The sequence below is a fragment of the Corvus cornix genome, chromosome 2 (genome assembly GCF_000738735.6).
Source record: "Corvus cornix cornix isolate S_Up_H32 chromosome 2, ASM73873v5, whole genome shotgun sequence".
NCBI lineage: Eukaryota > Metazoa > Chordata > Aves > Passeriformes > Corvidae > Corvus > Corvus cornix.
Window position 1 is genome coordinate 122,721,981 of NC_046333.1, and position 20,362 is coordinate 122,742,342.

Consider the following 20,362-nt stretch of genomic DNA (forward strand, 5'->3'; position numbering starts at 1 on the left):
TGTGGTACTAGTTCTTCATAGTACTTGCTTCTTTCAAATTTTAAATCCTGCTGGATCTACAGATTTGGCTTACCTTGAATGAATACATTTTCAACACCTGTCATATTTGTCTCATTTGAACAATTCAGACTTCATCATTCTGATTATTTTTGAGATATGCGATGAAAGGTGAATACAGGAGCACAGCCACCTTAGATTGCAATGACACGAAAGCATATTCATTTAAAATCCGTTAGACTTGGGTCTATTCACTATATGAGTGATTTTGTTAATGGTTTTATCCTTTGTTACCTCTTTTACTGCTGAAAAATTCTGTTGTCTCAGTCAAACCAATCCAAACCCCTCTGGGTCTTTAGGCTGTACTTTAGGAACTCCAGCACATGGGAACATAACTTCTAACTCACAATTATCTATTAATTGTAATTCTAAGAACCAGTTCTTCAGATCCTGTTTAGTAAATGTTTTGCTACACTTTCAAATATATGCTTAGAGCATTTGTATAAAATGAGAGACATATCTTTTCTATCAAGGTAAAGCTTTTCTCTCTAATAAGGGTATAACTGAATGGCCTTCTGACAGTTGTAATTAGGTCACTTGAAGCCATTTATAACAGAGGGAAATACATTGCTTTGGTGATTTGAATTTTTTATATTGGAGATAGTTTTGATTTTAAGTTGATCATCTTTGGTTTTCACATGTTTTCCTCTTTTCCGTAGGTTGTTTGGGCTACAAGTAGCAGAATCGGTTGTGCAATTAATTTGTGTCATAATATGAACATCTGGGGGCAGATTTGGCCAAAAGCAGTTTATCTTGTATGCAATTATTCTCCTAAGTAAGTAGATTGACACCCAAAAATATCTTGAGGGGGCGAGATACTTTATTATAGTCCAGGAAATAATCTGCAAGGAAATCAGTCTGGATTTTCTGGTTTTTGTACTGTTATGAAATAGAGCATTGTTCCCAAACAGTCTTTCTCTGCACAAATATTCTTCTGAGTTTTCTGGCCTGTGTTTTAGTACATATACAGCATCAGAGATCTTTATTGTAGTGTGATATTTTTCTGAAAAATAAATGTATCTCCCCACTGTGACATAAAGAAATGTGTAACAGGAAGCCCATGGTTAGGATCAGATTTTGTACGATATTCCATCTAGGAGAGTGGAGCCTGCTCTCATGAAGTGGAGGAATTTAGTCTTATGTGCTATGCCAGTCTGAAAAGATCTTACAGCAATTTATGTCAGTTCTTCATTTTTTTTCTTCATGAACTTTTCAGCTATATTCTGTGTATTTGGTGTAGAATCATAGAATCATTTGGATTGTAAAAGACAATTAAGATCATTGACTCCAGCCAGTAATCTAATGCTGGCAAGTCCACCACTAAACCATGTCCCTGAGTGCCACATCTACATACCTTTTAAATACCTCCAGGGATGGTGACTCTGCCACTTCACTGGGCAGCTTATTCCAGTGCTTGGCAACCCTTTCAGAGAAAAAATGCTTCTAATCTAAACCTCCACTAGTGCAACTTTAGGCCATTTCCTCTCATCCTATTGCTTGTAACTTGGGAATATCAGAAAAATGTTATGGTCTATATGCCTCTGGTTTTCATAATTTATTTGTTGACATATTAAGTACTGTTTAATGTTAATGTGCTCACTGATTGATTTTTTTTTTTTTTTTTTTTTTTTTTTTTTTTTTTTTTTTGTAATTTTTTTTTTAAAGAGGAAACTGGTGGGGTCATGCTCCTTATAAACCTGGCCGCCCCTGTTCTGCATGTCCCCCTAGTTTTGGAGGAGGTTGTAGAGAAAATCTTTGTTACAGAGGTATGTACTATTTCACTGTTACAACTATAAATGGGAATAGAAATGTCTTTTTTTTTCTTTTGATTTCTTTCCTCATTGTACTTTAACATAGTAGAATAGAATATATTATGTGTGTGCCCAAAGACCAGTTAGGGCCCTGCTTTACTGTGATGAATGGGAGCATGTACTTGTGATATGTGAGGCTGAGCCTCACCAGAGGGAATGGAGTGCACTGAACTCCTGCTGGTAAGTGCTGGTTCAGGGATTTTAGTACACAAAGATGGAGACTCATTGTGTGCTCTTTATATGCCTTTCTGTAATTACACTGGAATTCTATGCAGTCATTTGTTTATAGGGAAACATTATCTCAGTGACATTGTCATGTGGTGTGTGAAAAATCAGTAACAAAGCTAGAAGACATTAGTAATTAAAGAAAATGTCAGCTAGGATGATTATTAACTTCTTGAAATTTTTGGAATGCTATTCATATTTTATAGCATTGAAACACAGCATATTATGAAGCTGCTGCTTCTTTTTTTCTACTCTGTGAACAACTCATTTAGCAATTTTTGTTAATAACTTCTGAGATTTCGTATGGACCATATGGAAGCTGCATGTGTGTGCCCAAATATCTTCCTTATGGTTCTTGCCTAAGTAAGAAATGTAGATTCAGTTATGAGTGTTTCAGAATTATTTTCACTATGTATGAATAGAAGGGCCTCATTTTCAGGTGTATGTTACTATGAAATAAGGTTCTTTAATTGCAAGTTATCTATGAACTTGGTAAAACTCTGCCCATGTGTAAGAGAGATTGTCCTTTGTTCCATTGGTTTTCTGATGGCATAAAGATACTAAAACAGGAGCGTTAAGAGCAGTTTCATACTTCAATTGTGCTGTGAGTGCTGGGAAAAAGGAGTATATCTTTGCTCACTATCACAAACACACTTGAGGTATTTTATTAATCTTGAATTCTCCATCTTATGAAGCTGTGGAGAGTTTTCCTTGCTTTCTGCATTTTGTCCACCACTTTTTGAGAACAAAGCCGTATTACCGAAACACGGTAAGGGATTTACATTCCACACTGATTTTTTTTTTCTGAGATTTTTTATTTTTTGCCCATTTTCTGAAACAGAGGATTCAGAAGGACCTTATTCCCCCCATGAACCAGAAGAGGAAACTAATGAGATCGAACGTCAGAGATCCAAAGCCCAGGATGCAACTGTGCAAAGCTGGCCAAGAACACATCAACCTTCAGCCTCCACAGGCACTGACGACAGTGAGAAAAATGAAGTAATAAGCACACAGCAAATGTGTAAGGAATTTACCTGATTTGCAAGTTGTCAACAAAATTGAATTATCTAGTATCAAATTCATTGCAGTGAATTTGCTTTTTGCTTGTTTTAGCTCAGATTGTTTCATGTGAAGTAAGGCTAAGAGATCAGTGCAAAGGAACAACTTGCAATAGGTATGGTAAATTTTACAGTTGTCATTTTGAGATTTTTCTCAAAGGCTATATTTGTATGTGAGCTGGAATATTTTCCCTTTTTGTAATCCCAGGATTTAAGACCAAGTTGTATTTAATTCTCTTAGGTATGAATGTCCTGCTGGCTGTTTGGATAGCAAAGCCAAAGTTATTGGAAGTGTACATTATGAAATGGTAAATACTTTTAAATTAGATTTTGTACCAGTAGAGTGTTTAATGAAATGTCTTTTCTATTGGCATACTAGTTAAAATCGTATTAAGAATGGATTTTGAGGATGTCAGCATTCACCAAAAGTAAAAGCTTACACCAAATGTTTAAGATAGCATCAGATGACCTAAATTTGCATCTGCTTTTCTGTATGTACTGTACAAATGTACTTCACACACATACACAGAAGTAGAATTTTTGTGTCCACATATTTACGTGCAAATATGTGATGGTGCAACTAAAAGAGAAATACAGCGTTTTGTGAGTATGCTTGCATGAACTGTTTCAGTAAGATGGGCCTGCTTGTGTAACCTTAATACTAGCTGAGAGTATATCGTTTACTCTGTAGAACTGGAAAACAGTAGAGGAAATGACACCTACTGTGAACAAGTATGCTGTAAATGAGAATAGTTTATCTTTGAGTAAGGCAAAGTGGTGGTTTATTTGTTTGAAATAACACCTACATAGACCAAGTCACACATAAAGGACTCTCTGCTAAGTTTTTAATGCACACTGTAATTAAAACCTGTTTTTTGTCTGACATGGATCTGCTTTTCCTGCTCTATTTTTCAGCAATCCAGTATTTGTAAAGCTGCCATACATTATGGCATCCTAGACAATGAAGGTGGTTGGGTTGATGTCACTAGGCAAGGCAGGAAAAATTACTTCATTAAGTCTTACAGAAATGGCGTTCAGTCAATTGGGTAAGCTTTTTCTTAAAATTAAAATGTATGAAAAGGTTTTCACCTGTTTATTTTTATTTCATACAAAATAGATCACATTTTTAATAACATTTTGCTATGCTTTTAGTCATAAAGAATATGAAAATGCTATAAAAAGGCATGTGGATATAGAGGTATTGTATCCATTCTGAAACTTTAGCCAGCGTTTAACGGTGGACAGAGAGTCGGCACAATAATAATGCAAAAGAAGGTTAAATAATTTACAGAGTCACTTGGGCAGTAAGTTAGTGTTTGTAGTTAAATAATCTTAATATTGAGAGTATTCAGTTAATTAATTGGTAAGAGTATCTATTTGTTGTCGAAAACTAGTACATACTGGCAGATTGTTTTATGTGTTTTGGACATGAGCAGAGCAATCTATGACAATTAAAAAAGCAATAATATTACAAGTTTGTGTTTGTAAATAAGCCTCTTTTAGTGTGCATATGAACCAAGAAGAAATACATCTCTTCCAGTATGTTCGGTAATTTCAGCACAGTTCCACAGTCTACATACTACATTTTGCACAAATATTTTGCACTATTTCTGCATTGGCCAGTGATGGAATAATATTCCATACTGTGGAAACTTCATTTGGAGGTGTACTGCACTGCTGAGGTGCCTTCCCTAAGACTGGTATGTGAAAACAGCTCCAAATACTTGTAGACATGCTAAAGGAAAACCCAGAAAAGCAACACATAGAAGTGAAGAATGCTTGGCAGTTTCATATGTAATTATCCAGTGATAATCAGTATTAGTATATTTGAATCTAAGATATTATTAGTATTTGCAAATTACACTTCACTATATCATAATGTATTCTTCAGAACTGTAAATTGCTGTCCTTATTTCTGTCTATAGTTAATATACGTGTAATAGTGGTGTATGTATAGCTCATAGGAGTAATATTGAGCTGAAAGAAAACAGAATTTTTCTGAGTGAGATATTTGGTTCAGGTGTAAACCCAAGAGTCAAGGAGATAGGTAATCATCAGAGGCTGTGCTCTCACTCTGTACTGTGCAAACAAATGACACAGGCTATGACACCTGTCATAATTTCTCTTTTCTACAGATATGTCTAATCCAGCATAGAGAGGAGCACTGACCTGGTAGACTAAATTCAGTGGTGTATAATTTGGTCTACCTGGGTAGCACTTAAGGCATTGATATCAATCACCTTCTTTGGATATCCAGTGACCTGACTGTGGTTTGACTTACCTGCCTAAGAATGAAGATACAGACAAATAGTTCTTTTTTTACTTACTTTGATACAAACAGGGAAGTAAATCTTGATTATATCAATACTAACATATTAGGAGCCAGCTTTCTTACAAATGTAGGAGTAGATAACCTGTAAAAAAGTCTTTAAACTGGAATCAGTTGATTTCCCATGAGTTGAAATCTGTGTTTCTGTGCTATATGAGACAAAACTGTATGAGTGTCCAGCCTAGAGAGTGTATTTAGCACCTATCCTCTGAGAACTGGAACTCAGGGCAAGGTATTTTAGCTATGGAATAAATAAAGATCATTTACCAAAGATTCAAACTTTCAAAAAGGCCCATCAATAAAGCCGGGGATGCCTTGCCGCTACCTGACTCTCACCAGTGTCTGTAGATGGAGCCTTGCATGAACTAGATACCTACTCAAGAATAGATGAAATAAAGTGGATCTCACCTTTTCTGTGTATTGCAAAACAGAATAGAGAGTACAGAAAAGTAAGTGTCAGTGCAGCATAGAGCAAATGCCCTAATCTTCAGCTCCTTTGATTTCTTATCAGGATTGCTAATACAATGTTTTTTCAGCTGTTGGATTTTTTTAGGATAGGGTACTGTTCTCAGTATCTCAACAAGCTAGTCAGCAATAGAATACATATTCCTACATCAGTGTTCAACAATGCTAGGGCAACAGAAGTATGAGCTACCTCAGTGAAAACAAATTGGAATCCAATAAACGAGCAATGTGAAATTGATGGGTCATACAAGTAAATAAACCAATGCAGGCAAACAGTGAGAGTCCACTGGAGCAATTTGCTCCAAAGGTGAATAGGGAATCATTTCCTTGGTTTGTTTTTCTTTTTTTAATAAGTAACTTTATGGTGCCAAAAGCATCATCAGCTTTGTTACAGATGAAAAATATCGGAATCAGAGGCATATCCCAGGAGTTAAACGACGAGGAAAACAGAAGATAAGGGGAGTAAAATAGAAACGTTCATCAATTTGTAGTGAAGCTACATAACCTATATACCTGATTTTTTATAACAACAGGAAGCAGATACATCTGGGTGCCATATAATTACTGAGAAAAAATTACTCTTGCATGTTATACTGGGTTTTTAATGATGCTCATGATAAGAGGAGATGCAAGATCCAAGAAAAAAATTTAATGAAATGTTTCAGAAAGGCTGTTAGGAGAAACTCTTCTCAGTGTTGGAGCTGTTTATATGAATGAACCTTCAGCAGAAAGTGAATGATCTCTTCTGGTAGATGAAAGCTTCTGAGCAACCATATGCTACACTATGAGGGAGCAGTATGTTGCATAATTGGTATCTACCGCACATTCTGTTAGCAAATTAAATTCCTGAAAGAGTTTAACACACATTCCTGTTTTAGAAACAGATTCACTGGGAGTACAAAGTAAATGTGTCATTGCAATAAACAGACTCCCAACTGGGGAGAAGGGGGTGCAGTGAGTAAAAACTGATTGGGGACATTGTCTTGGGTTTATTTCCATATTGTCTAATAAAAATTATTCTAGCTAAAAGAAATCACTGAAATATGTTATTTACTGGTAATTTCTAATATTTGTTCTTTAGAAAATACCAATCTGCTAACTCCTTCACTGTCTCTAAAGTAACAGGTTAGTATTTATTTCTTACAAGCTCAGCACTACTCTTTTTTTTCTAAATAGCACACATTTACTTGTTTCTATTTTATTTTCTTCAGTTCAGGCTATCACCTGTGAAACCACAGTGGAACAGCTGTGCCCATTTCAAAAACCAGCCTCACACTGTCCAAGGTAAAATTCATAAAATGTCATTAATTTAAAGTGCTGCTCTATTTTCTGCCATTTACTAATTTAAGTTGTCTTAAGTTGTTGAGAAAGGCGACAACGGTAGCTGTAAAAATGAAGTCAGAAATGTTCAAGTGATATTTAGTCTTTGGTCTTAGTAGAAGGAGGTAAAGATGATCTGCAGGATTTTTCATTAGGAAAGTCTCTTTTTCTTTTACTCATTAAGATCCTCTTGCTAATCTTAGTGAAATCATTAGACTAAAGACTGTGAATAAAAGTGTATTTTTATTTTTCATTGTCCATTTTTATATATATGCACCTTGGGCAAAGTACACTTTATTTCAATTTATATACCTGTAAAACAGATACAATAGGAGGATAAAATTCAGATATTTATTGTAGAAGTTACCAATTTGCTTGGAAGTTCCGGAGAAACTCGATAAAATAAAATTGAAATATATCTGGTTAATATGTCTGGTCTGCAGGTTGGCTTTAAATAGCTGTGCCATTTCTTTGAAGACTGTGTTTTAACTCTTTGAAAGGCGCCTGTACTGCAATATTTTTACAAAGGAATTCGGCAACAGTTCTTAAAACCATAGATGAGTCAAAGGTAAATACACTGTAGCATGATTTACCACAAATTAAGCTGGAGATATCCACAGGATTACTTTCATAGCAATCCTACAGCCAACACAGGAAACAAGTACAAAGCCAAAACTGCTAGTAAAACATCCTTTCATGCAGCACTTGGGTCCATGGACTTACTTGGTGTTTGGCTATGACTCCTGGCTTTCTAACTGGAAGATGTGAAGATGTAAAGTAAGAAGCAGAACACAGGAATGGATGGGTACAAGCTCATACTTCAATCTTTGTCTATTTTTCTTCATTATTAAAAACTAAAGCTAGCTTCATTAAGAGAAAAATAGGTTTTGTCTTTAGGAAAATTAAAAAATAAGTACAAGGTTAAAAATTACATCACTCTGATGTGTCAACTTAAGGAAATTCACAAAAGCAGAGATTCATTCAAGATTCTGTGCATGCTCTTAATTCTGAAAATGTAGTCTCAGGAATTACAAGCAGTAATCAGCCATGGCATTGAGTATACAACCTCATTTTTCCCTCTTACTCCTGACTCATAAATCAGCAGGTCTTCAAAAGGCTTCTTTGACTTCTTGCTTCCTTCTGACAAAAGTATGTTTCCTGACTCTATCAACATGCTTTAGTTACCCATCTGGCAAGACTCTAGTATGCCCAAGTGATGTGACTTGCCAAATACCGATTGGAGCCTGGATAACATCTTGGAGAATAGCACTTGCTCAGGGCTGCCCCATGTAGGGTGGCTCCATTTTTGAAATGAAATAACTCAGACTAGTCCTAGAGTTGAATCATGGTTCTTGCTTGAAGCATATCACAATTAGCAAATAAGATGCTGACACCTTTTGTACTACTCTTAGCTTCCCACATGGTTTTCCTGTGCATTTTGAAGCTATAGAAGACATGAATCACAGAGGAAGTTTTCCTCAAAGGTTAACAAAATGCAGTTAATAAAGACAGTCTTTGTTTTGGTAGGTTTCTGATCTCCCAGAATCAGCTAGGAATCTCACTACTTTCCAAAGTTTTTCATTCTAACCACAGATGCCAATGCTCACCTTCATTATAAGTTGCTAAATTGGCTTGTGTCACCAGTCATCAGTATCATAACAGGTCCTCACTCAGATCTGTCTCTTCTGTGAAGATATCTGACTGTACATTTTGTATAGGGCGCTTAGAATCAGATATATTCTAGAATAATGAACAGTCTCTCTTCTCACTGAGTTTTCTACTTGCCTCACATGCTGAGCAAGAACACCATCTGCTTATGAAAGGAAAGAAGACCAAACTTGTTAAAGTATGATTTTAAGCACTTCATTTTGAACCTTAACACATTAGCAATGCTTTCAACTGTATGGTCAAAGCCTTAAAAACTGACAGCTTTTAAATAGCATTATAGACCCATATGTACAGATAATCAACTTGATTTATACTTACTAATGCTGTCATTGAACATGATATATTAATCCTCATACTCTTCCTAACTGTATGTGGTTTGTTTTTGATCTTTCAGGGTGTATTGTCCTCACAACTGTATGCAGGCAAATCCACACTACGCTCGTGTAATTGGTACACGAATTTATTCTGATGTAAGTACAGGGATTTACATTGTGTTATATAATGAGATATAAAATTCTATGAAAAAAATTATAATGTAACTATAAGATAGAATATTGAAGAATATTGATATACAGTTTTCTTTTGTATGCTGATTTTTCACACAATCTTTTCAAAAGTTCTTTTTCAGAGGTTCCCATTTAAGTTAGCAGTACTCACCTGCTGAAGATACGGAAAGTTATTTGAAAACTCATTGTAGGCTTCACTGGTCTCTGGACCCACTTTCAGTTTTTTATCAAAAATCCCACTGTTCAACATTAGCAGTGTATACTTTTTTAAACCTTTTCACTTTAGATCCTGATGCAGCCTTAACTTCTGTCAGACTATACGAAAAAATATTATTCTTAAAATAAATGTCCACAGTCTTCTTACTTTGAATATTTCTTATCTGTGTGGATAGCTAAATATTTGCAACAGAGTTTTGATCTCTTTGTATAAAATATCTCACACTGTCATGTTATTTTAACAGACTTTTTTTCTTGTCATTCTGTTTGCTAGTCAAGTTTTTTCCCTGTCTTTTCTATAACATGTTTAGTTCTGAGGTGGATAGAAAACCTGAAAAGAGATTTCTATTTTATGCCCCTCCTTTGTCATCTCTCTATGGAGAAGCCAGGATGTAGTGGCAGAGAAAGCAGTTCACATTTTTGGCAGTAAACTCTATGGTTTAACTGTCTTATGGATGCCATAAAGAGTAGTATGGCAACCAGCTGGGTCAGATGATGATTTTCACTACTTTCCAGTTCTTTGAAATGTGTGAAAATAATATGCAAATATTTACTCATCAGTATTTTGAAACTAACTAATGTCCATTAGATTACCTGAGTGTGTTGTCCTGAAAACGTTCTTGTCCATAAGTAGTGTCACAGGTGTGAATAGTACTTCCACTTTAGAAAGATAATTGATTTGTTGGCTGGATCCTTAATGTGTATAAAAGAGGCAGTGAAAATAGACTCAATGCAAGTGCAGTTTGAGGAAGATGATTTTCTTTCAGCTCTGTGGTTGCAATTAAGGGCTACAGACAAAGTTTCCCAGTGAGTTAGAAGAGACTGTTGAGGAGAAAGAAGACATGCATGTGTTTAACAGGAGGAAATCTCAGAATATGTATTTTCTTTGGCAGGAGAAGTCCCAGGTGACTTTAATTAGTTTTACAGAGTTTAAATTAGAATTTAATTAGTTTAAAATTATTTTAGGTGTACTATCTCATTATTCATCTCCATTGTATAGAAATGTGTGCTTTTAGGAAAAAATGGACATAAATACAGGTTGGAATCCAGAGATGGGAATCTTATCAACTTCACATGCTGTCAGGGTAGATATTTACACAGAAGGTGCTGTTCTAGATTATGCTTGTAGTAGTTTGTAGTACAGAGACTAGAGTGGTAAAGGAGATAAATAGGTATCTGCAGAGCAGAATTAATTTTACTTTTTCAGAGTGTCTACCTAACTTCTTTTGGGGGCTAGAGAGCAACAAATATCTTTTATTTAAAGAGTTTGATGGAGTTGTATAATTTTATACCATTTGAGGGCTTTGGTCATACTGATTTTTGTTTCAGTAACTGTATATGGAAATATTCCCTGAAACTTTTGCAAGAGTATTCATAATTCTCTGCTATGGTAAAATATAGAGACTATGATGTAGAAAGCTATTAAATAGCTCCATATTCCTATGATGGTATGCTAAAGACACTTGTGGTTTAAATGCCTTTGTAGAGTAATGATATGCTGTGGTAGATATTGGTATTTGTGGAGTACCCAAAGAACGGAAATAATTGGGCAACTTGGTATTCAGATCCTATGACCTGTTAAAAATACTAACAAGTTTAGGAGTGTTCACAACACAGCAATGAAGCACGGCCATATAATGCTGTATGAAGTGTTTATACTAACTTAAAAATACTACCTTATATATCCTTTGGAATTTCTTCATCAAAATTAAAGAAACAACCCCAAATCTTTGAAGTCTTCCAGAAAGTGACACAAGGGTGCTGATGTAAACCACAAAAAATATGCTGAAATTTGTGATAGACATAGTGAAATCCTGTTTTGCTTAAATCAACAGGAGGCTTACCTTAGTGGTTCAAGGAAGTGTGATCTCGATGACATAATATTGAACATAGGAAACACTGTGGCATCACTTCTGGAATCTGATTCCATTTAAATGAATGTCTAATAGTCTCATTCCAAGACAAGAAGTTCTTGAGAAATAAGGGTAGATAATACTTTCTGAAAAAAATGTATTCTGCATGTGTTTATAAAACTAAATACATATATTCATAGCTATTCTTACAAACTAGTTCTTAACTATGAATTTATACTCATTTAATTGTTCATATATTGAAAAAGTATGTGCATTTGTTGTCCAGTCTCATCTGGAATGTAGCATCAGAATATCAGTTTATTTTTCATCTGAAAATAGCCTCTGAACTGGCTTCATCAACCCCAGTCTTCTGACCTCTCCTTTTTCACATATTCCATGTCTTGCCTTCACTTTTAAAATGTTGAGCATTAGCCCAGCCATACTTGATTGGTCCACTTGTCATACCAGCCCTAACAGTGGCCCCATCCCTTGCTGGAGATCATTTCCAACAACTAGTCAGCCTCTTCTGTCAAAATCTACATCCCTTGACTTTTTCTTTCCTTTTTACTTGACTAGAAATTTCAAATAACATGAGAACAGCCAGTATCTTAGCTACCCTCAACTGTAATTATGAAGGTACATCCCTATCTCATGGTGTAAAAAGTGTAGCATTTTGGTTACTGTTACAGAGGTGAAAAAGCTGATCTTTCTTTTCCCCAGTTGTACTTCTAGCCTTTTTTTATATCTCTAGTGGGAACTGAAAACAAAGTTACTGCTGTGTTATTGTACTAGGAATGAATAGAATGAATAGTATTCTTCTAGTTCTTGAGTGTAGTTAACTGCTTTGTGAATATCATCTTTTATTTCTTCTGACTGTAATCCTGCATTGCAGAGGCCACTTTTCCCCCTGGGTATTTGAAATTGCACATGATTAGTTACTCCACAGTATGGATAAATAAGGGATGCTATAATCGTAGCAATAATGCATCTGTTGGTGTTCAGGATATAACAAAAGTTTTACAACCTTGGGAGGAAGAAAAGTACAGAGGGGTTTAAATGGCATTCTTGCTGGCATGTTCTAAAACTGCACCCAGCAGCGTGGAAAAAATCCTCTAAAGTATCTTTGCAAAAGATTACTTGCATGAAGTATTTCAGATCTTTACTCCTTTAAATATTGGAACATTAAAAGACTAACTAAATACGGGTGAACCCGGCAAGTCCTGCACTTAGAGTGACAGTAGGAAAATCATTGCTATTTTAAATTCCTGATTTTATATAGCATTGAGATTGCAAAATGGCTATGATAACATGTATAAATTATTCCAGTTATAACTGGAAAAAATGCAATTTTTGTTTAAATAGTGGCCTGTTTGACCAGCTATTTATATTTATATTGACTAAGTTTTTTAAGGTTGCTTGTGGAGAAACCTATTGCATTTAAGACTTTTTCCACCAAAAAGCTTGTCTCCAAGTAGAGATTCACTGTAGCTGGAACTGCACTTTGCTATGCTATGTATTAAAGATTGGGATCTACCTTCTGGAATATTTATAAAGTTTCATTCTTCTGACAATTTTTAAAATGCTGAAAGAGTAACAGAGTACTGCAAGATTAAATCACTTATTTAAATTAACATTAACAAGATTGTCACTGAGGAATGCTTCTGTGGATATAGTTTATTCTTCATGGGTTCATGAGGGGAATTAGTGACCAGAGAATAGAGGTTTCAGGAAACTGCAGGTGCTGTTAACTTCACAGACAATTTTCATTTTAGACCTCTTATCTTCAGTCTCATGCTCACATTATACCTTTCATCTAATTAGCTTTTAGTATTTACCCATGCCTGGATAGGAAACTGTGATTCTCCCTTTGAATATGGATCATTTCACTGATGTTTGATGTTTTGGCTGATAGATTCTTTCATTTTGAAAGGCTCAAGAATTCAAACGTTCCTGATCTTTGAAAAGAAATAGCCTGAAATAAATTATTTTTACATCATGGTGAAAGTGACCTGAAAGGCAATGTCTGTATTCCTGTAAATTGGCCTAATTCCTATGAAGCAGATTTAAATACTAAAACTAGTCGTGCAATAAATATAATTATTTTATGTTTCCTAAACTTGGTTTAAATACCTTTATTTGTCTTCTTCTTAAAAATTATGGAATAAAAGGATGACTGCAAAGCTAATCTTTTTCTTCCCTCCTCAGATCTCCAGTATCTGCCGGGCAGCAGTGCACGCTGGTGTGGTCCGCAACCAGGGCGGTTATGTTGATGTTATGCCAGTAGACAAAAGAAAGGTCTATGTTGCTTCCTTTCAAAATGGGATATATTCAGAAAGGTACAGAGCCCATTTGCAAAGATTACACTTTACTCTTGACCTCGATAAGGTTCACAGTCTTGCATTGTGTCTGTTTGTACCTGAGGCAGTGCTAGAAGCCAAACAAACAGGCAACAAGGGGTGATTTACAGAGCTTGTGTAACAGCTGTGGTGACTTTGGAGAAGCTGTGGTAGTGGAGCTGCCTGCCTCCTCTAAGCTCATAAAACAGTACCCTGAAAAGCTGCTTATGAAATAAAGTAAACCTCTTGTTTGCTTTGCTGGTTCTGTAGCGACTAACACAATATTTGATAAGAAAATTGCCTTTACATCCTTAGGGATTTTTTAAAAATTAACATTAATGATGCAGTTTCATTGGTTCCTGATGAACTGTTCATTAGTGATTTACATGGTATCGAACCAGTGATCCTGAATCATACTTAATAGTCACAAACATGAAAATTCACAATCATTGAACCTTTATTTTAATAATTTGTTAACAGTGTTTTTCTGAAAGACATGGAGATGCTGTGAAAGTTCACTAGTTGTATTGAGTGTATTTGTGCATTGTATGATGATAACACATGGCTAATATGTTGCAGATTAAATTTAATCCCTGAAAGGGTTCTCCAAGTTCTAAAGGAAGAAAGAGAAATTACTTTAAAAACATTGTACCACTCTTCTCATCCTCTAAAGCTAAGAATGTTTCTTAGACTAAAAATGATTGTTACCTAACCCAGACTATAGTCTTTCTGAGAAATCTGAGTGGGAAAAAACCTCAAAAAGTTTCTTTAGAAAACCCAGAAATAGGAAAATATTGAGTACTTTTGTCTTGCTTTTAATTGGGGGTAGGGGAATGTCTGCTCTCTTTCTCTCAGACCTTTCAACAAATCTGGAAGCTTGTAAAATACAGATTTTCTTTACTCAATGGATGACTTATTTCACATATTTTTTTACTTTTCTCTGTGATCACCCAGTTTCCTTAGAGTGCTTCCCTACTGACACTTTTGCTCTCCATATAAATCTTTTCGAGTAGAGATGCAGACAGGAAGAATGTTGCAAATTTGATCATTATTTATACTTTATATCTAATATATGTATTATATAATATCTATAAATATACATTTTAAAATATGTATAAATACACATATATTTACACATAAATCATCTTGGTAAAGTCTGGGAGGTCAGCAGTTTGGAGAAGAGTCCCATGCAAGTTTTCTGTGAAGCAGAAGATGATGAATTCTAATGCTGTTGCAGCCAACCTGTTCCATTGTGCCTTTCCTTGCTTTCACCTCCATTTCCCTTTCCTTCCCAGATAATCTTCAGACAGGGTTTGCTAAAGAAAAAACAATGGACCATTAAATAGGACATGCTGGTCCAACTTAAGGCAAAAATACTTATCCTATCAAAATTTCATTGGAGTTGGGTGTTTTTGTTTCTTTTCTTTTGAAGCCAGATATTTATCCATTCAGAAGGAATTCCCTTTGTTTTTCTTAGATGTTAGGTCTCTGTAGAAATCTACGCTTCGTTGTATAAGCAACTAACAAACAAGTAATCTCTTGGGTCTGCAAGTTCTCTCCAAGTACAGTTGCTAGAATAGTAAGCATAAGATGTATGTTTTCTCTATTTCCAAAACACTTTTTATATTTTGCTTCAATTCCTTACACTAGAATCTAGAATCCCTCATCACAAAGGATTATTTGAATTTTTTTTATATTGTGATTTGTTCCTAATAAGATGTTAGGGAAAAAAAAATCTGAAATTTATGTAGTTTTTATTTGCAGCAGTTTTAAAGAAATCCTAGATAGCTAAATTTATGAGTTGTCACAAGAAGTGCTGCAGGATACTAGAATTAACAATTAAAATTTAAAAAAAGTTGTTACTGGAGTGTTACAGTCTTAAAAATAACGTAAGCAATGTTTTTATGTTCCAGTTTACAGAATCCTCCAGGAAGCAAGGCTTTCAGAGTATTTGCTGTTGTTTGAATCTAGCAAGTAAAACATAAAACAGGCAAGTGAAACAAGAGCACTTGGAAAAGATTAATACATGCCATTTCTTGTAATTCCTAAAATTTGTATAAAGCTGTAACATTATTGTACAGAAGATGTATACTGCTTTCCACCAAAAAGTTTAAATTACGTATAAATCTTAATGGAAAAAATCTGTAAAAATAAACATGGGAGAAAAATTCATTTGAAAATCTATAATGATATATAAGAATACTTTGAATCCTGTGTTAAATATTGCTATATTTTCTTAGCAGTTACTCCTATACAGTTAATTCAAAGCTCACAAATGTTCCTTGTTTTCTTCATCTGAATATATTATTATATGGTGCTTTATATATGCCACTAACAGTAACCTTAAAACTATGCCTTAGGGAGGCCTGAGTTTTTATTTTCAATGTACATTAAAGAAGTCATCCCAATATTTTGATAAAATAAATCATGCCTTAAAGTAAAATAAAAACATATATAACTTTTTGATGATTTATAGTAGCATTAGCCATGCAAGCATAAATGAAGATCTAGATTGTTCTCAATTTCACACTAACCATAACAAGTAAAAATACCTATTTTGAAGTAAAATGGGAAATACAAAATATAGGAAGAAGCCCTGGTTCATGTTATCATGTTTTCCTCCAAAAAATATTTTTAAGAGACTGGGCCATTCATGTCTATTATTTCTTAAATAGATTAATAAAATATTTATTGGATGCTGGTAAGCTCTTTAGTTCAAATAACCATAATTCATTATGGTTCAGTCCTTCACAGATATTCCACTGTCTTGGGATGGGTGTGTGAGAGACAGACATATATAACCTTGAAGGATCTGATAAAATTGTTGTATTGAGAAGTGCAGTAACCTGAAATTAAGGAATAAGCCTGCAGTTCTGCACATACAGATGCTTTATTTTTGCCATGTGATTACTTCAATTTACCTAAATTTGGGTCCAGAAAAAATGTAGAATTGTACACATACATAAAAATTTGCAAGCTTGTAGCCTTGAGCTATAAATGTTATCAAAATACTACACATTAATATGAAGGTAAATGTTCAAAAAAACCAAAGAAAATGGTAACAAAGGCTAACCTTGCTCCTTGTGACCTGGCAAATACTCCTGCAGGCCAGGAAGTATAGTGGTATGAAGCCCAATGACAATTACGTCATTTGTTGCTTCACAATTTTAAAGAATTCATTTATGGTGAACAGCTTGGTGCATTAATTTTACCATATTATGGTATATGAAGAACATGTAGTGGTGATACTGTGTTTCTTTCTATGAAAAGTATATTGGTGCTTTTAAGACTGAAAAGCTGTTAAACTTTATTTTTGATGTATTTTGTTTCTGTTGTTGAATTTATTTCACTCCAACTTGTAAACTTATTCATATTCTTCATTTTTCAGAATACTATATTCTGCCTTCTATTTTGCTACATGTACTACCTCATGTAGTTAGGCAAGCTTTGTTAGTTTTTTTAATCTGTTTTGAATAAAATTAATTTACATTGTAAGAATACCTTTTACGGCTTTTATTTTTTGTTTGTCCTGATTCAAGAGAAAAAAATTAACAGCCACCCAAAATGTATGTCTTTCTTTGGTTTTCTGACCTGAATATTGCAAGCAGCCATAGTCTGAGGTTCTAAAAGCTGTAAAGGCATTTTAGACACAAAACTTCCACTAATTGCATCAGAAGTCTTATGGATAAATCTCATTTTTTGACCGGGATCAAATCGATGAGAGAGACAAAGAGTCTTTTATATAAAACCCTTTTTTTTCTGTAAATGGTGGCCACTGAAAGAAGCTTTCATACAAATTTTGCAATACTGGCATTAACCATTTCTCAGGATTGAAACCCAAGTGCAAATAGACTTCGACTGTGATGAATCTCCAAGTCAGTCAAAGGCTTGTGATAGACTTGCACCACCTTTTCTTAAAAGCACCAAAGCAGTAACACAGAAAGGTCTTGCAGTACCTGCAGTTGGGATTATCAGAACATAAATGCAGTAAGGCCACCCCTGAAATTAAGGACACACAGAACTACTGAGGGAGGCATTCAGAACAAAACATTTTGACTGCAACAGTAGTGTCCCTGTCCAAAAAGGCAGGATGCTTCTTTGCAACCTGGCCTTGCCATCCAGCAGCTCTCCGTGTCTCCTGCCTGGCATCTGATGCCCAGCAGTCTCCTCAGAGCCCCTGGTAAGCCTGTGGGGTGCTGTGAAGTTTGGGTCCATGCACCAGGCAGGAGAGCATTTCCCTTCCTGTGGGCAGTGCCGAGCCTGCAGGGAGGAAAAAGCAAGGCCTTCAGTCATAACCACAACTTCCTTGCTTTGGGTTGGTGGGTGAATGGAGTCATACATGGAAACACAATTGCCATTGCAAATTTCTGTCTTTTTCCTCCATTTTTTTCTGGTGGCATTTTTTGTTCTTCTATGTGTCTTTGCTTCCTCTTTTCTGTCATCTGTTAAGTCCAGCCTACATTTCCTGGAAGTTCCTGTGCAATGAGGCAGGGGTGAACCCTTGGGGCCATAACAATAAAATTTGTGCTTGGTGTGAGGAGAAAGAGAGATACCTGCAACATTCCATGTATGAATAATTGCTGTGAGCAGCTCTACTAATCAACAGAGTGACATGAAGAAAGTTACTCACCACCCTTTCTCCTCACATATTGTGTTGCCCGGATTTTTGGAGTTCTGTTGCTTTCCCACATGCAATGACTATCCTGTTCTTATCTAAATATTTCAGCTAACACTGGCTTCTTGAGAAATATTCTTCTGTATTTACTGTAAGTAATTAGTCAATGAGTAGACATTTCCAGACAATTGTAGAGTGGGAGCTACACTTTGGTATTTCTGTCTGCAGCAGAAGCAATTTTAGGCCAAATGCTCACAACTAATTCACAGAAAGCCTGAAAGAGTAACTAACGATACTGGAAATCTTATTTGTTGCCTAATGAAAAAACATACAAGAAAGTCAATTTTTAAATTCTGAAGAATTTTTGGCTAACTGAGCGGTTACAAAATTGTGGTCTGAACTTGAAATAAAAAGGATAATCAGTAAGAGAGTAAAGCTTAATTAATGCTATTCGTAATATTTAGCTTTCCTCTCAGGGAAGACCTAGAAATAGCCAACAAGAATGTAACTTATATGTAACAAAAATGTATTAATACATTGATACAAATTGTTAATGTGTTAATACACTAATACTCTAATATTTGCCATTTATAATTTTTGAAAGGGCTAAAATTCCAGGAAATGTAAGCCTGGTCAATACAGTAGCATATATGAGCAGCATATATGAGCAGCTGCTTAAAAGCATGTATGGAGCAGCAAAGGGTACATATCCACCTTTTCCTGCAGTCTTCTGGTATTTCCCATTAAGACTTGCTTCATGAGGAATCTTTTCCAAAGAAGTGCATAGGAATTATCTGGAGAGGAGTCAAGCATTTGTCAAGCATAGGTCATTTGCCTGGTGAGCTGTTCAGTAAGGACCAGTTGATGAATTGTTCTGCTGTGCTGCGTCCCGTCCAGCCAAAGTAACTGATTTCATAACTAAACTGGTCAGACCCAAACTGACAACTCTTTCAACAGTTGCTCACCATTTTGAGAGCTATGTGAGGGTACTTTGGCTTTGGGGAACTTGGGACTCATAGTACTAGCTGGACATAAAAAACATTTCCTAAAATGTGGATGCTGAGGATTTTTTGTTAAAGGGTTCACAGACTTCCTTCTGTCTGATTTCTGCATAGGGGACAGTCTGATCTAAAAATTTTACATTTGATTTTGAAATCAAGCCTGAAACACAGGTTGGGATAACCTGTGTGTAAGTTCACAGTTTTTTAACTGAAGACATAGATTCAAGCTTTATGTAAATGTAAAGAGTGTCAGCTGTCTATGGATTCTCAGTGAATTTGAAAGAGGAAAATAACATCAGCTTTTTTTATATGTATTGATATGTATGTTCAGGAAAATGCATGAGCCTTTACTTCACATGGCAGAGATGTAACTAAGTTACTCACATTAACAGTGTCTTCTGTGTGGCAATTGCTTTTGAAGTATGTTTTGAATTTGGCTTAAAAGTCAGATAACCCAGATTCCTGTGAATACACAAGGGAGGGTTTATTTCCTGCAATTTCTGTAGTCATACAAAGGGCAAGATTTAGAAACATAAATATTTGGAATATGTTGCAAACATTATTCATACAGTGCAATATTCTGTTCAGAAATGTATATAAATACGGTATGAAATACTGTACTGTCGCACTTCTATGGCTTAAGGGTTTTTATAGCATCTGTGGAACTCTAGGGAATTATACAAGGAGTGAAAAGCCTGAAGATTTTTGTTTCATTCAGTGTATAACATGCATCTTAGAGAGCTTTAGATATACAAATGACAGCACAGTTTAACATTCAGAAAATTGCATATGATTTTATAAAAACATGCACTGTGAATATGGAAAAAGAAGCCATGCTGTCAGTCTTAGCTTTAGCCTGTCTCTGCTGTCAGAAATGAATAATGGAAATAGTATTTTATATA

At 35.2% G+C, this 20,362-nt stretch overlaps 1 protein-coding gene across 5 annotated transcripts in view; it reads left to right on the plus strand.

Annotated features, from left to right (window-relative positions):
* The window catches only part of CRISPLD1 (cysteine rich secretory protein LCCL domain containing 1), a 37,266-nt gene extending 20,726 nt beyond the window's left edge, over positions 1–16,540 (plus strand). For 4 of the 5 annotated variants that reach the window (XM_039549746.1, XM_039549744.1, XM_019289349.2 and 1 more), the window contains 10 exons: positions 717–832; positions 1,723–1,823; positions 2,935–3,114; positions 3,207–3,267; positions 3,393–3,459; positions 4,067–4,197; positions 7,027–7,070; positions 7,157–7,229; positions 9,328–9,403; positions 13,714–14,097. In XM_039549746.1, coding sequence (XP_039405680.1) covers positions 771–832; positions 1,723–1,823; positions 2,935–3,114; positions 3,207–3,267; positions 3,393–3,459; positions 4,067–4,197; positions 7,027–7,070; positions 7,157–7,229; positions 9,328–9,403; positions 13,714–13,968 — 1,050 coding nt within the window. In that variant the 5' untranslated portion in view covers positions 717–770 and the 3' untranslated portion in view covers positions 13,969–14,097. Of the gene's footprint in view, positions 1–716; positions 833–1,722; positions 1,824–2,934; positions 3,115–3,206; positions 3,268–3,392; positions 3,460–4,066; positions 4,198–7,026; positions 7,071–7,156; positions 7,230–9,327; positions 9,404–13,713; positions 14,098–15,757 lie in introns of those variants that run through there. The other variant, XM_039549745.1, reaches the window with a different exon arrangement.
* Positions 16,541–20,362: the final 3,822 nt, after the last annotated feature.